Genomic DNA, 17,773 nt, shown 5'->3' on the forward strand with positions numbered 1-17,773 from the left:
TTCTTCAATTTATTTAAGCCAAAAAAACCAAAAACCAAAAAAAAAAACAAAAAACCCACCAAACGATCAGTTCACCCATTTTTTCTCTCTCTCTCTTTTAAAACACATGACTGTCAGCTGCAGTGCAGCAGTGCTCAGTGATAATGAGGTAGACTGTTGTAGTAGTCTTCCTTTTGTTTCTTTCTGTGCCACTGATGAGGGACCTGGAAAGGAATTTTGTTGGTTCCTCGTCATTCCCAAAAGGGCTAGCCTTTGAAGAAAATAATTTTGTCTGTATGTAGGATTACTAGCTAAGATGTGGAAACAAATTGGAGGGCAAAAGAATTGCTGAGGAGGGTTAAAGAAGTATATTTTGATAGGAAACTCAAAATATATCTTGTTAGGAAGCAACTAAGCACATAGGGAAGGCATCATACATATTCTTAGAAGAATGGATTCTTAATACTATTCTTGTTTTCAGTGTTTGATAATTAGTAGCTGTTTCAATTCTTACCCAATCTTAATAAAGACTTTTTGGTGTTTTCTATTACTCTTGAGAATTATCTGTCCTTTGGTACTATAAATACCCATTATCCAATTGTCCTCTTCAGAATTTAGGTAATTACTTCTCCTACTTCATTTTGATTAGTTTGGAACCTGGTAAGGGAAACAAACCAGTAATTAAAAAAAACTTAAGAGGACATTTCTGATGTGTTAGATATTCATGAAGACAGATTTGCAATTTGAATTTAATGGTAGGCATTAGTTCTGTATGACCAGTTGGAAAATAGGTTTTAATGACTTGAGTATCATAAAATGTTCATAATTATTTGGTCCTTTTTTTTTTTCGTAATACGACTCTTGAGATTTTAAAATGTGGGAAATACCACTTTTTGGTGGTAGATTTTCAGTAGTTTTGTCAGTTAAGTTATGGATCAGTTTCCTGGACTATTGACCCAAACAACTAAATTTTGTTACGTGAATTTAGCTGGGAATATGGAGCTCAAAGTTGTTAATCTCTTATACTGCCAACTTGCTTTTTCTAGCTAGAACTCACTGGCTGAGAAACATTTCGGGTCCTAGATTTGGTTCTGATTACCTTTAGCAAGCTCTTGATGCCTAGATGGAGTGTTCAGTAGTAACCTTTTGTTCTTTTATGTCTCTCCTAATACGTGTAAATATTATATACATTACACACAGCTTTTTGAGAGAGTTGTTAGCCTTTCGCAACAAGTGGCCTTTATGTTACCCCTAGATGCTTCAATATCTGTAGCCAAAAATATAAGAACACTGTCCCATATAAATTAATACGATTAGCACACCTTAAGGAATGAATAACTCTTTAATGGCATCTAATACTTCAGAGTCAAATATTCATAGTTGAATCTAAAGTATCGTTCAGTTATTCTTTTCAGATCAGGCTCTGGAAGGGTTCACATAAGGGTATTTGGATGTAATATCTTAGTCTTTCTAACTCTAGAACAGTCTTCCCATCTTTTTAATCAGTGACATCACCTTTTTGAAATAATCAGAACAATTATCTTTAATGTCTCATTCTGGGTTTGTCTAATAGTTTCCTTGTGGTGTCTGCCTTCTGAAGTTTCCTGTGAATTGACACGATGAGATACAGGTTATGCATTTTGAGCAAAAAATTACTGACTCGGTGATAGTAGATACTTCATAGTGCATTCAACCAGGAGGCACAAAATGCCAGTCTGTGCCACTGGTAGTGATGTTAAGTTCGATTCCTGAGTAGTAATGTCTATAGGGTCTGTCTGTTGCAAAAAGCTATTTTTTCTTTTTGTCCGGCAAATCTCTGATATTTTGGCACATGTATCCCATCAACCTTTTCTTAATGCTTTTAACATCTTTGATGATGATCTTTGCCTGATACACTTAACTGCATTGGGGTTTACAAAATGGTTATTTTTCAAATTTTGTTATTCTGTGTTAATTGACATTCATCTCCAAAGAAGTGCTTTTCCTACCTTTTCCTGGTGAACTGTAGTTCCTGCTGAACTGGTGGGATAAATGTAATTTTTCCTTATTTACTGATTTTTAGAATAAGGAGTTACATAGTAGTCCCTTCAGTAATAGCAAATGAGACTTTTTTTGGGGGGTTGTCCTTTCTCTATAATTATTATGAGTTCATGAACTTTTTTTGCAATTGGAATGTTATGAGTTGGGGCGCCTGAGTGGCTCAGTTGGTTAAGCCTTTGACTTTGGTTCAGGTCATGATCCCACGGTCCTGGAATCAGGCTCCTCCCTCAGTGGGGAGTCTGCTTCTCCCTCTCCCTCTGCCCCTCCCCCTGCTCGTGCTCACTCGCGCGCTCTCTCTCTCAAATAAATAAATAAAATCTAAAAACAAAACAAAAAAATCCAAAATGTTGACCTTTTTGATGGTCAAATCATCTAAAATTTGCCTAATTTTGAACCCCTCTAGACTGTCACCTGTGTTTTAGGGACACCTCTCCTTTAGTCTTGGGGTGCTTCCTTGATATCTGGCACAGAGATTGTGTGGGTTTTTAATTGTGTACAAATAGTACCTTCACTTGAAACTTTCAGTTAAAATTCTGACAGTTCTTTTTTTTCTTTTTGAAGAGAAAATGTTCAGAGCCACAATAAATAAACGAATGAAATTCTTACAATTCTGTAAGTTCTAAATATCTCAGAAATCCTGAAGAATCCTCTGGAACACTAGGAGATGGGGAAAAAAAATGTCAGTCAGCAAGAACATGTTTCTTGTTTCCTGAGGACAAAAACACTAGCTCCCCCTCCCCTCCCAGAAAAAAACCCCACTAGTACTTCTTAATGGTGTAGCCAAATTCTGCTCTCAAAAAGCACAGGCTTTTACAGTAGGGCTACGGAAGAGATTCTCCACTTAATTATTGGCAAGGAGATTGTTAATATCCCAAAGGAATCTTTCAACTTGGAGAATAATCAGCCCATAGCACCTTCTCTCTCTGCCTTAACAACAGCAGTAAGCTTTTAATACATAATAGATTTTTTAATCATTTTATTTTATTTTTCATCATAAGTATATTTTTAATGTTCATCACCTTTTTTCCCCCTGTCCCCCACCCTGCCCACCCTTCTGGTAACAATCAATTTGTTCTCAGTAGTTGAGAGTTTCTTTCTCTTTTTTCTCTTTGCTCATTTGTTGTTTCTTAAATTCCACATATGAGTGAGATCATATGGTCTTTCTTTCTCTGACTTATTTCACTTAGCATAATACTCTATAGCTCCATCTATGTCACTGTGAATGGCAAGATTTCATTCTTTTTTATGGCTGAGTAATATCCCGTTGTATACATATGCCACATCTTCTTTAGCCATTCATCTATCATTGGACACTTGGGCTGCTTTCATAGTTCAGATATTATAAATAGTGCTGCAGTAATCATAGGGCTGCGTGTATTCCTTCGAATTAGTGTTTCTGTATTTTTTTGGTAAATACCCTATACAATTATGGATCGTAGGGTGCTTCCATTTTTACCTTTCGAGGAACCTCCACATTGTTTTCCACAATGGTTGCACCAATTTGCATTCCCACCAACAGTGCAAGAAGGTTCTTTTTTCTCAACATCTTTGCCTGCACTTGTTTCTGCCTAATATATATTTTTTTAAAGTACGCTCTACACCCAGCATGGAACCCAGTGCAGAGCTTGACCTCACAACCCTGCGATGAAGACCTGAGCTGAGATCAGGAGTTGGGTGCTTAACTGACTGAGCCACCCAGGTGCCCCTGCGTAATAAATTTCTTATCTCGAAAATATAGGAATAAAAATCCCACCCCCATTGCTTTTCTAAGGTTCACTTATTATTGTCTGTAAGTTCTAAGTCTTATGACCTAACTCAGACTTACCTACTTCTCTCTCCTATATCAGAACTTCCATATTTAAGAGTGTCTCTCCCACTTGAATGGGTTCTTCTAAGAATAAGGACCTTATCTGCCTTATTTGCCAATCTATTTCTAATTTTTACAAAATAATCTGACACATAGTAATTACTTAAGTGAATGAATGTCTATGAGTAAGGTATTGGTTGTATGGTGTATATCTCTTGTATAATTCCAGTTAACCCACTAAAAAGAGAAATAAATAAAACTTTATATGTACTGACAGGGAAAGATGTCTTCGTAATTTTTTTTTGTAATATTTTTTTATTATGTTAGTCACCATACAGTACATCCCTGGTTTTTGATGTAAAGTTCGATGACTCATTAGTTGCATATAACACCCAGTGCACCATGCAGTACGCGCCCTCCTCACCACCCAATGTCTCTGTAATTTTAAGTGATGAGAGAAAGTAACATAAAATATCTTTTTCTAAAAATAACCTAAATATGTTTCTGTACTTAGCAGTGGGGAAAATACATACCACTATTAATATTGAGTACCTAAGATGTTGGATGGGAGCTGAATACATCATGTATTTTTGTATTTGAATGTTTTGAAACAGCATACTATTTTTTAATGCAAACAGGTTTTTAAGACTTTTTCAATTTTTAAGTAATCTCTACACCCAACGTGGGGCTCAAACTTAAAACCCCAAGATCAAGGGTTGCATGCAGTCCCAACTGAGCCTCCCAGGTGCCCGTTTTTGGATTTCTTTTTTTTAAAGAATAAATTTTAACCGGTGTTGAATAAAATGCAACACCTAGGCGTAAAATCATATAAGAAAACCATAAAAGAAGGCAACTTGCTTATATCTTGCTTTATCTAAAATGAACACATAAAAAATACAATTAATACAGAGTTAGTTTAATTCCATTATAGTAGCATACAGTGTTATATTAATGTCGGGTGTACAATGTAGTGCTTCAATAATTCCATACATTTGATTTGCCTTTTTTTTTTTTTTTTAAGATTTTATTTTTAAGTAATTTCTAGACCCAGTATGGGGCTGGAACCTACAACCCCGAGATCAGGAGTCACACGCTTTACCAACTGAGCCAGCCAGGCGCCCCAAGACTTGCTTTTTTTTTTTTTTTTAACTCAGTATTGATGTATCTGGACTTTTTTTCTATTCTATCTCTGAACATAGAGATTATGACAGTCTTTTTAAATTTTATTAAGTAAGCTCTATACCTTATGTGGGGCTTGAACTCAGTCACCCTAAGATCAAGAGTCCCATGCTCTACCAACAGAGCCAGCCAGGTGCCCCATGATATTCTTTTTTAAAGGCTTTGTGGTATTTCATTTTATTGACACATACCATAATTTAACCACTACAGAAATTTTTCTCATTAAATTTTCTTTTTTCCTGTAAAGAAATATAAGGAATGTCTCTTTCCAGTGAAATCTTTTTTTTTTTTTTTTTAAGATTTTATTTATTTATTTGACAGAGATGGACAGCCAGTGAGAGAGGGAACACAGGCAGGGGGAGGGGAGAGGAAGAAGCAGGCTCCCAGCAGAGGAGCCTGATGTGGGGCTCGATCCCAGAATGCCAGGATCACGCCCTGAGCCGAAGGCAGATGCTTAACGACTGAGCTGCCCCTTTCCAGTGAAATCTTAACAAAATTGTACTTTTAGTTTTGTGACCCAAACTCCTGAGTATTTTGGCATGTTCCCTTTTAATGGTTTTGGCTTCATTCCTATATATTTCAGGTCTACGGATCAATGGAGAACTAATTACTGCCTATCCCCAAGTGGTCGTAGTGAGAGTACCAACCCCTTGGGTGCAAAGTGACAGTGACATCACTGTTTTGCGCCATTTAGAGAAGATGGGATGCCGGTTGATGAACCGACCTCAAGCCATCCTGAACTGTGTTAATAAGTTTTGGACTTTTCAAGAGTTGGCTGGCCATGGTGTTCCTCTGCCAGATACTTTCTCTTATGGTAAGTTCACTAATAAGAATTTATAGCCTAATTTATAGCACTTAGAGTTTTGAAAGCCATACTAAATTAATAGGGTTATATGATACAAGGAAATTTGTGAACATGAAGGAACTTCTTATAGAAATAACTTTCAGTGTTAACAAACTGGGAACAGGAATTATAAATCCTCTGTTAATTCCATGACACTGGTAGAGTGGATTTAGCAAACTTCTTGTAAAGGGCCAGATAGTAAATATTTTGCACTTTCTGGGCCGTAAGTTCTCTCTTGTGACCCTCAGAAATGCTGTTGTAGTGTGAAAGCTGCGATAGACCATACTTAAACAAATGAGTATGGATGTGTTCCACTAAAACTTCATTATAAAGAAAAGAAAAGACCGGGCCAAATCCATCTTAAAGGCCTTACTTTGCCAAGGCCATGGTAAAAGATATTACGATTTGGTGACATCTCTGTTTAATGTCTGATTATCCTTACCAGCATTTTCATGATAATTTTTCATAAATTGTTTTCTTATTTTTAAGAAAATGACACACTGTACTTGAAAACCAGTGCTTCCAAAACTATCTATGGTAAAGAATCATTTTTTTTTTAAAGACTGATACGCTGTGGATCAGTACTTTTATAAAGTATGATAAAAGTGTCTGAGCAATGCAAGATTGCTATAGAAGCTTCCAGTGCTACTCTTTTTATATTTATCTGATCACGTATCAGTAGCAGAGAAGTCACATAAACAATGTTATGTTAGTATATTTCCTGCCTGTTCAGTTCTTTTCTTTGGAAAGGATCAAACTTACTATAAATCATTACAATTTTCCATAAAGACAATTCTTCAAATAAATGTTCAGTAGTATTCTTGGAGAGTTAATAAGGCTTTTTTTTTTTTTTAACAGTTTGTGTGAGAGAGAGCGAGAGCACACACGTGCACACCCACACATGGGGAGGAGTGGAGGGAAAGAGATAAGCAAGCTCAGCACTGAGCATGGAGCCCCGCGCGGGGCCTGATGCAGGGCTCAGTCTCATGACCCTGAGATCATAACCTGAACCAAAATTAAGAGTCAGACGTTTAATTGACTGAGTCACTCAGGTGCCCCAACCTAAATATTTTAAAGAAAAGGACTCCCCAAGTCTGTATCGCATGTCTGGATACAGTTGCTGTTTTTAGCAATTACACAAGAAGAGACAATATGAATAGTTTGAGAATTCTGTCAGATGCCGTTGGGATATTCTAGCTTATATTATGAATCTACACTTCTGATTTCAAGAGAGTGGAAAGGAGAAAAGGGTTAAACAAATTAACAAATATTACCTATACTCTAATGTTGAAGGTTTAAAATTAGGGGACTGAATCACCTTAATTTCTCTAAGCTGCAAATGTATGATATTACAGTTGATTAATGAACTTTTTCCTGGTTTAATTTTTTTATATCACCATGCTGATTTTTTGACAACTATAATTCATTTTTGCTCTAATCTCGTTACTGTATCATTTGTTCTCAGGCAATACAAATAGTAAAGAATAAAACTTAACTCATGGGTACTGGGTGATTCAGTGTAGAATTCTGATTAATGATGGAGATAAGAAAAATTAATTTGTGTGTTTCATGAGAGGGAGAGAACACACATAGCATCAACCTCGTATGAGTCTTCTAAACAGACTCATTCTGTTTCTTAATCTAAACCAGGCAATAAGTATACTGAAATAGATCTTGGTGCTTCTGTTTTTTGTATAGTGGAGGAATAAGGGAAAAAAATATAAAATATTGTATAGAATTAGAAAACTGAGTTGAAAGGTACTTAAGTTTTTTAAGTGAGATATTAGAATATTTATAGTTAAAGGTAGCTTTCATCCATTTTAAAAGGGGTTGTTTTAAACTGGTATTTAACTGTACTTTCAGCTTTTTAAAGTAGGCTCCATGCTTAGCGTGGGGCTTGAACTCACGACCCTGAGATCATAAGCTCAAGACCTGACCTGAGATAAAGAGTTGGATGCTTAACCGCCTGAGCCACGCAGACACCCCTCAACTTTTTTTTTTTTTTTAAGATTTTGTTCATTTATTAGAGAGAGAGCATGAGAGAGAGAGAGACCTATGAGTAGTGGGAAAAGGGAGCAGACTCCCAACTGAGCAGGGAGCCCCATGTGGGGCTCAATCCCGGGACCCTGGGATCGTGTCCTGAGCCAAAGGCAGATAGATGCTCAACTGACTGAGCCACCCAGGTGCCCTAGGCACCCCTCAACTTTAAATTACGTTCTTTAAGAAAAACAAAATTTAGCTATCAGTTTCTTAACCTTCTACCTCCTCTGTGTTGCTAACTTTAGTATAGATAAAACTACACAAAACACCTATGTTAGTTATTGTTCTTAATTTCTTTTTTGCTCAAACCAGGCGGTCATGAAAATTTTGCTAAAATGATTGATGAAGCAGAAGTACTGGAGTTTCCAATGGTAGTGAAGAATACACGAGGTCATAGAGGTGTGTATGAATTGTTAGTATGGTACATCATTTTGAAATTACTCTTGAGAGTTAACGGGGTGATTATACAAAATACGTTTTTCTTAATCTGATCAATGCTATTATTATTTTCTTTGTATTTCCTCATGGTTATTGACTAGACAATAGTCTTATCAATTGAAATGTATAGCCTTCGAAGGACTTCGGGAGAATAGTTAGAAGGAAATTGTTGGTGCATGGTACTTCAAACTTATGGAAGTCTACTGTGCGTTGTTCACTTTGGTTAGAAGCGATTTCTTTTCATTTAGTGGTTGTCAAGGCTTAATGCCTTGACAGGGATAGTTGGATCGAGGTTCAGCTGGGGCTGTTGAATGTATTGTTTATAATTAGGTCTCCGGTATGGCAGCCAAGAAGTCTTAGGGCTCCACAGAGAGGCTCCAGTGAACACAGAAGCTGCATGACCTTCTATGAATTAGCCTCAAAAGTCATACAGAAAAGCTTCTGCTGTGTTCCGTTGTTTGAAGCAATCACAGGCGCTCCTAGATTCATAGGGAAAGGATAAGATTCCCCCTCTTCTCGGTGGGAAGAATGTCAAAGGATTTATACCCATGTTTTATTTTATTTTTTTAAAAGGATTTTATTTATTTATTTATTTAGTTAGTTATTTGAAAGAGACCCATCACAAGCAGACGTTGGGGCAGAGGGAGAGGGAGAAACAGACTCCCCTTTGAGCCAGGAGCCTGATGTAGGGCTGGATCCTAGGGATCATGACCTTTGTTGAAGGTAGATGTTTAACCAACTTAGCCACCGAGGCGCCCCATACCCCTGTTTTAAAAACAGCCATTTGTTTTGGCACAAAATTTGACCAGTACAGTGATGGAATTGACTAGTGAACTCAGAAATAAAACTAGGTATGTAGTAACATACTGCTATTTTATTCTATGCAAATATTATATATATTGTATAATAATATATAAGACTCATTTTTACTCAGAGGAAAGTGTTTTGCTAATAAATGAGGCTGGCATTATTGGCTCACCTGCAGGGACAAATCGTAGACCCCTACTTCATGACATATACCGAAATAAATTCTAGATTACTGTAAGAATTAAGGGAGTGGTAGGAGATTATTAACTTCATCTTTATACACATTTTTGCTTTGTTTTACTCATTATCATAATTGTTACTTTGGTTAAAAAGTAATTGATTCTGAAAGAGCAGGTTGAGACCCAAGAAGGTGCAGGTGATACATATCAACTGCTCACAGTTTGACTCACATATATTTTTTATTCTTTTTCAACCTCAGGCAAAGCGGTTTTCTTGGCTCGAGATAAGCACCATTTGGCTGATCTAAGCCATCTTATTCGCCATGAAGCTCCATACCTGTTCCAGAAGTATGTTAAGGAGTCTCATGGACGGGATGTACGTGTCATTGTTGTAGGAGGCCGTGTGGTTGGCACCATGTTACGTTGTTCAACAGATGGAAGGATGCAGAGCAACTGCTCACTAGGTAAAAACAATGCAGGTGTCTTTGTAGTATATGCAGTACTACGGCTTGTCCAGTGAGTATTCATATATAACTACAGTTCTTTTTACTTAATAAGTTGAAAAACATTATCTTTCACTTGTAACTATGATCAGTAGATTTATAGTGAATATAATAAATATACTTTTGAGTTGTTTTTCTAGTAATAAAATTGGATTTCTCTGAAACATAAATTTGCTTTTATACCCATGCTCAATTTATAACCCAGTTCACACTTGTATGAAATGTCTGACCAGAGTTAAAGATTCTGTCTTTGGTAGTATATTTATTTTGTGTGTAATTGGCGTTCACTCAAGCTGGGTCCTAACCTGTTTTACCCATTGGTCCAAACAAGATTACTGTTTTTTATTTACTTTAATATGTATTTTTGAAGATCTCTTATTGTTGAAGTGCCTTAGAGCTTAGTCAGGGTTTTTTCTTTTCTGTGTATTTCATTTTCTTAGTCATCTGATCTGGATCGTGGCTTTAAATACTATCTGTGTTATTTTCAAATTTATATCTCCATTTTAGGCTTTCTTCCTGAACTCCCAAGTACATATAAATAACTGCCTACTCAATATCTACCAGTAGTTGTCTAACAGACATTTTAATCCTGTCCAGAAGTGAACTCCCGATACAACTCCCCCTACGAGTGTATTTCATCCCCAGTTTTCTCCTTATCATTTAATAGCAACTCTGTCTCTCCCATTTAGACCCAAATCCTTAGTCATCGAGTCCTATACCACATATCAAAACTGTCAGATTCCAGTTTCTTTATTTCTACTCTCAAAATGTATCCAAATATGACAGTTTCTCATCTCTGCCATTAATACTGTCTTGTTTGGATTAGTTATAGTAGCCCCTAATTGGACTTCTTGCTTCCATCCTTAACTCTCCTATAGTCTGTTTCTAACACAACAGTGATGTGATAGATCTTTTTAAAATACAAGTCAAATCAAGTCAGGCTTTGTTTAAAATCATCCAGTGGTTTGTGTTTCATTCAAATTAGAGTAGTCTATGGTCTTAGAGTAGACTAACAGGCCCTGCATGATTTGACCCCTCGTTACCTCTGAGATACACAACCACAGGGGTAAATCTCAGAAACATAATGTTGAGAGAAAAAATGAAAGTCACAGAAGAGAATACATGTAGTATGATTCCATTTATATGAAATTTAAATATATGCAAAAATCAATAACAGTTTGCTGGGAATATAAATTTATGGAGTAAACTGTAAAGAAAAGCATTATTGGTAAGTGTGAAATTCAGCATAGTGGCATAGAATAGGAGCACAGGGGATTTGAAAGCTAATAGTGATATAAAGCCTCTTTTGTACTCTTGAAAAATAATTTATGCCTCCTGGCATTAGTTCTTCATGTCCCATTTTACATTTTCCATCCCATCATATTATGCTTATTAGCTGCTACAGAACTGAATGGCATCTTTTCATTTCTGGGACACCTTTACCTTTTACCTTTATACCGGACATTTAATTAACAATTACTTTTTATACTTTAAGCAAAGAAGCTAAAAAGGTAAATTAAGTTTGTATTAAGTGATACTTTTTAAATTTTGAAGTAACTGAGGCTTACAGGAAAGTATGTAGGATAATATAAAGGATTCGTTTGTACCCATTAACCAGCTTGAGAAATAAGATGTTAATTTAATTAAGTTCTCTGTTTACCCCCTCCCTGGTCATTTCTCCCTCTCCTCCCCAAGTTCTAAACTTGATGTTTCTCTTTCACTTAAAAGTACTTTCAGTACTTTTTTCTTCCTAAACAAGGTATTGTTTTGTGTGTTATAAAACTTCATATAAATGATTTATAACTGTATGTTTTACTTTTTTTCACTTAGCTTCATTTTTGAGATTCATCTATGTCAACATGGTAGCAGTAGTTGACTAAATTGCCCTGCTGCATAATTTTACCTGTTGACTGCTCCAGTTTGGGCCTTTTGGAAGCAGTGTTGCTACGAAAATTTTTTTGTATCCTTCGATACAGGCCCAGGAGTGTTTCTAGGTTGGCCCATTCACTCAGAAGTGGGATTTCTGTTTTCTAGTGAGTTATATAACTTCACCTTTACTAGATATTACCAAATGAGTGTCCAAAGTTATATAATGTTTCTTTCTTGTAGTGCCACCTTCTTGCCAACTTGTGATATTGATAGACTTTAAACGTTTTGTCAGACTGGTGTGAGATTATATCATGTTATTTTAATTTGTATCTCTGAGACCCTGTTCACCTATCTTCTGTGAATTGCCTGTTGAGGTCTTTTGCCTCCTTTTTTATTGGGATTTTTTTTTCTTTTTTTAATATGACTTGAAAAAGAGTCCTTATGTAATCTGATTTCAAATCCTTCATCATTTACATGAATTGTAAATGCAGTGTTTTCATCCCAGCTTATGATATCTCATCTTTTTTTTTCCTCCAAAGATTTTATTTATTTATTTGAAAAAGAGTGCGCACGCACACATGCACACACGAGTTGGGAGGAGAGGCAGAGAGAGAGAGAAGCAGACTCCCGGCTGAGCAGGGAGCCCAACATGGGGCTCCATCCCAGGACCTTAAGACCATGACCTTAGCCGAAGGCAGCAGCTTAATTGACCGAGCCCCCTAGGCGCTCCTAGTCTTTTTTGGTTTATATATGCATTCTTTGATTTATTTTTTTATTGAGGAAATTCTTTTTCATCCTATGGTTGTATTCTATTCTTGTATATAGTCCTCTAAAATTTTTTGAAGTTTCGCTTACCATGTTGAGGTGGTTAAGTTATCTGAAATTGATTTTGTTGTTCAGTGTAAGATAGAGATCCCATTTTCTTTTTTTCGCCAGATGAGTAACAGCTGGTTTTCCCAGCACTATTTATTGAATGGCCTGTTCATTACTGATTTGTAATGCCATCTTTCTTCTGTTTCAGGGTCCTCTGGTCTGTTATATACTCTTCATTCCCTATATGATTATCAGTCAGTCTACCTTATTCTTCAGAATTGAATGCCTTCATTATTCTATGCCCAGGGAGTCTTTTTTTTTTTTTTTTATAATCCTGATTTTTATTTTTCCATCTTTATTACGATGTAATTGACACATAACATTGTGTAGTTTAAAATGTACAATATAGTAATTTTATATATGTATATATTGCAAAATGATTACCACAGTAAGATTAGTTAAGACAGCCATTGCTTCATATATTACTGGTGTGTGTGTGTGTGTGTGTGTGTGTGTGTGTGGTGAGAACTTTAAAAAAAAAATCTAGGGGCGCCTGGGTGGCACAGCGGTTAAGCGTCTGCCTTCAGCTCAGGGCGTGATCCCGGCGTTCTGGGGTCGAGTCCCACATCAGGCTCCTCCGTTATGAGCCTGCTTCTTCCTCTCCCACTCCCCCTGCTTGTGTTCCCTCTCTCGCTGGCTGTCTCTGTCAAATAAATAAATAAAATCTTTAAAAAAAAAATAAAAAAATAAATAAAAAAAAATCTACTCTCTGGCCGTGTGGGTGGCTCAGTCGGTTAAGTGTCTGATTCTTGATTTTGGCTCAGGTCCGGATCTCAGGGTTGTGAGATCAAGGCCAATGTTGTGGCGCTCTGTGCTTAGCAGGGAGTCTGCTTCTCTCACTCTATTTGAAATAAATAAAAATAAGTCTTAAAAAAATCTCTTAGTAACTTTCAAATATGTAATATAGTATTGTTAACAGTAGTTATCATTCTATATCTTATATGCCCAGAAGTTATTCATCTTATAACACAAAGCTTATACCCATTGACCACCTTCACCCATTTCCCCTGCCTCCCCCCTCACTCCATTCTGGCAACCGCCAATCTGTTCTCTGTTTCTGTGAGTTTGGGTTTTTTTAATTCCACATACAATCATACAGACTTCACTTAGTATAATGCCCTCAATATTTATCCATGCTACAAATGGTAGGATTTTTTTTTTAATGGCTGAAAAATATTCCTTTGTGTGTGTGTGTATCTCACATTTTAAAAATATTTATCACTGCAAAGTAGTGGACATCCTAGTTTCATGTGTATAACACAGTGATTTGATAATTCTGTAAATTACTCGGTGTTCACCACAATCAGCACAGTAGTCACCATATAACATTATTACAATGTCACTGACTATATTCCCTTCATCTATACTTTTCATCTCCATGACCTATTTATTTATTCATTTATTTTTTAAAAAGATTTACACATGCTTGCAGGGGAGGGCGGGTGGGGAAGAGGAAGCGAGGAAGGGAGAGCCCCCGGAGGTGGGGCTCAATCTCATGAACCCGAGATCACGACCTGAGTGAAAAACAGTCAGGTGCTTAAGGACTGAGCCACCCAGGCACCCCCATGACTTCTTTATTTTATAACTGGAAGTTTGTACCTCTTAATCCCCTTCACCTATTTTACCCATCCTCCCCATCCCCTCCCTTCTGGAAGCAAGTTGTTCAGAGGCCTTTTTTATATGAATATTCTCTTTTATTCAGTATTTACAGTAAATGTAACTACATCTCTTCAGTTCTGGTATTGTAGCAAGTGCTTAGTGACTATTCTTTAGATATTGCTAGGTATTGTTAGCATTCCCATTTTATTTTATTTTTTGTAAAGATTTTATTTGGGAGAGAGAGAGTGAGCGAGACAGAGAGAGAGCACAAGCCAGGGGAAAGGCACAGGGAGAAGCAGACTCCCCGCTGAGCAGGGAGCCTGATACAGGGCTCAATCCCAGGACCCTGGGAACACGACCTGAGCCTAAGGCAGATGGCTTAACCATTTGAGCCACCCAGGTGCCCCAGTATTCCCATTTTAGAGATGAGGAAGGCCCAGAACAGTTAGGTAACTTGCTCAAGATAACGGATCTAATAATGGTGCAGCCAGAATGCAAATACACTATTTGGCTCCAGAGTTGTCCTCTTTAGCCACTCTTTGAATATGTTGATTTCCAAAATTGGAAAAATTACATGGAAGCTATGCAGATCATTTAGATTTTCAAGTAAATGACATGAATTTAGCCTTTTTTTTTAAACTGTTAAGCTGTGTGCCTCTGTACTTTTCTTAATGTTTATTAACTGTAATATGATCTCAGTTATGTGAAATTACATAGACACATCTGATGGATAGTTAACTAAATGTTACATAATTATGGTTAGTACTGGAAATCAGCTTTCAAGCTATTTTTGCAAAGACTATTTTGGTTTTTCCATAATGAATAGGTTTGGTTGACTTTAAAACATTTTAAATAGTTTTATACAAAGAAATAATTTTATAAAATTATTTAAATGTCATCCTTTTCATCCTCCCCCCCTCCCATTTTCCTTACGTCTTCTACTCTCCTTTTACCTACTATATAGGTCCCTTTATTGATTTGCACTTCCTTTCAGTTTTTGCCACTGTGAGCATGTTGCTATAAATGCATATCTTTGTGAATAATGCTTTTACATACTGGTACTTTTGTGTTGATGAGTTTCAAGATTGGTATTACTGGCTCAAAATATTTTTATATTTAATTTTTTAAAAGATTGTATTTATTTGACAGAGAGACACAGCGAGAGAGGGAACACAAGGAGGGGGAATGGGTGGGGGGGAAGCAGGCTACCCTGTGAGCAGGGAGCCCCATGCGGGGCTCCATTCCAAAACTCTGGGATCATGACCTGAGCCAAAGGCAGACGCTTAATGACTGAGCCATCCTGGCACTCCTATATTTAATTTTTATAGATGTGGCCAGATTAATTTGCCAGAAGGCTATAAGTGTATTTTTAAGTCTGACATACTAAAATACCCTTTTTTCCTCCCCCTTCTCAAGCACTGTTACTTTTTCTTTTGTCTTAAGTTTTTCCCCACCTAATGGCAGTTAAAAGCTCTCTCACTGTTAATTTAATTTTATTTTCTTAACTGTTAATGATGGGAGTATCTTTTCAGAGCTTATTGGTAATTATGTGTACTTGTATATGAATTGGCTTTTATTATATTTGTTGTCTTTTTGTTTAACATTTCTGACCAGTAACCACTAAATGCCAGCTTACTAAATGCCGGCTATAGCTATAGCCTTCCTCTAATCTCAGTTAAACAGCCCAAAATGCCACCGTTCAGTTTCTAAATTCTCCCCTGTTGAGAACCACTGCTTTAGAACCTCCAGTACAGTGTTAAGTAAGGATTGTAAGTATCTAAGTTTCTGATTTTTGTTGAAATAGATTTAAAGTTTTGCTATTTAGAATATTTTTAAGTAGCTTTATTCTACTAGAGTTTTTAAGTAGGAATGGTTGTCTAATTTTATCCAGTGCCTTTTGAAATCCTTATATTGATAAGATCATTAGTGTGTTTTCCACCTTTAATTTCTTGATGCGTAATGGGTTGTGTTGATAAATTTTAGATTTAAAACAGTTTTTGAACTACCCTTGCATTTCTAGAATAAACCTTCTTTAAAGAGGTATTAGCATATTTTTACATTGGGATTCCTTTAGTATTTCATGTAGAATATTTACATGTATTTTAATAATTAAAGATTGGTCTGTAATGTTACTTTTTAAGACATTGTGGTCATTTTTAATATCAAGGTTATATAACATTGGTTTTTATTCAGTGTATTGGGGGAATTTTCAGTCTTTTCCTAGGGCATTCTATAGGTAAAGTTAACATCGGAATAAAGGATAGCTAAAGAAAACTCCACTTTGAACCCATCTGGTCCTGATTCTTTTTGTAGAAGTAGCTCTTTTATCACCTTTCCAGTCTCTTCTGTAATAATAGTTGGTCTGTTTAATAAAGTTTGCTTCTTCTTGGATCAATGTTGGTGATTTCTCATTTGCTTAGAAATGAGCCATTTGTTTTAGGTTTCAGGTTTTAGTTTTAGTTTCATGAGATGATTGCTTATGTTTATTTGAATCTATTGTCTGCAGTTCTGTCTTGGATATCATTCATAATTTTGTCAAAGTAGCATTTGGATTTTTTTTCCTCCTATTTTTTCTGTTGTAGTCATTCAACGTTTTCTCTTTATTAAATTTCTCTTCTTAGTTTCTTTTTCTAAGAGTACTTAATGTCTTCTTTCTAATTTCAAAATAAAAATTTTGGTATGAAGTGTTTTTACAGATGGTATTTATTTTCCTTTAATTTAGGGGATCAGTGATCTAATTTCTAAGTCCTTAATAACTTTTTGGTTACTTAAATCATTAATTTCTAATTTCTAATCTTCTTGGGTTATTGTGAGAGAATGTTGCCTGTAAAAAGCATTTTATAATTTGTTGGGGCCCCTCAGCTCCTTCGGCTGAACATGTGACTCACGATTTTGGCTCAGGTTCATGATCTCAGGGCGGTGAGATCTCAAGCGGAGCTGAGCATGGAGCCTGCTTGGGGTTCCTTCTCTCCCCCTCCACCTGTCCCAACCCCCACTAACAAGCTCTGTCTTTTCTCTTAAAAAAAATTGTTAGGGTCTTGTTTTGTTTTGGGCAAACACATGGTCGTTTATTGTCAATATTTGATAAAGGAAAAATGGGTATATACTATATTCAAGAGGTATAAGGCTATGAAGTGAAGTTTGTTTTTGCCTTTGTCCCTTATCTCTTTGCCCATCCCTTTAGTTTTCAAAAATTTTTTCATTTGGTACAGCAAGTTTATCTATAGATAAACTTTGTCTTTCATACCAGTCTGACCAGTTTCCACCTTTTCCATGGGAAATTTCAGTTTGTTTCTAGTGTAATTGCCAATACAGTTCATTTTATTCTTTCAGTTTTATTTTGTGTTTGCTGGTTTATATGGTGTACCATTAATTCCATTTTCACCCCTGTTCCCAGATTCAATCTGGATGCTCATCCGTGGTTTTACATTCTATTAGTAGTTAACTTCTCTTTCCCTGTGCTTAAATCAGACACGTATTTCCTCCTATTATTTGAGAAGGTAACAGTTGTCCCTGATACTCTCCATTTTCTACTCTCCTCTGCCTTCATAAAAATATGAAGTCTTTAGAATACCTTCACTTCGATCCATATTATTGCAAGTAAAATCGGTTTCTG

At 36.2% G+C, this 17,773-nt stretch overlaps 1 protein-coding gene across 8 annotated transcripts in view; it reads left to right on the top strand.

Moving 5' to 3' along the window:
• The window catches only part of RIMKLB (ribosomal modification protein rimK like family member B), an 85,712-nt gene that overhangs the window by 56,546 nt on the left and 11,393 nt on the right, over window positions 1-17,773 (top strand). For all 8 annotated transcript variants that reach the window (XM_045781111.2, XM_045781109.2, XM_045781108.2 and 5 more), the window contains 3 exons: window positions 5,589-5,819; window positions 8,202-8,288; window positions 9,574-9,777. In XM_045781111.2, coding sequence (XP_045637067.1) covers window positions 5,589-5,819; window positions 8,202-8,288; window positions 9,574-9,777 — 522 coding nt within the window. The remainder of the gene's footprint in view (window positions 1-5,588; window positions 5,820-8,201; window positions 8,289-9,573; window positions 9,778-17,773) is intronic.

This window comes from Ursus americanus, chromosome 25 (genome assembly GCF_024610735.1).
Source record: "Ursus americanus isolate L20-20 chromosome 25, mUrsAme1.1.p, whole genome shotgun sequence".
Classification (NCBI taxonomy): Eukaryota; Metazoa; Chordata; class Mammalia; order Carnivora; family Ursidae; genus Ursus; species Ursus americanus.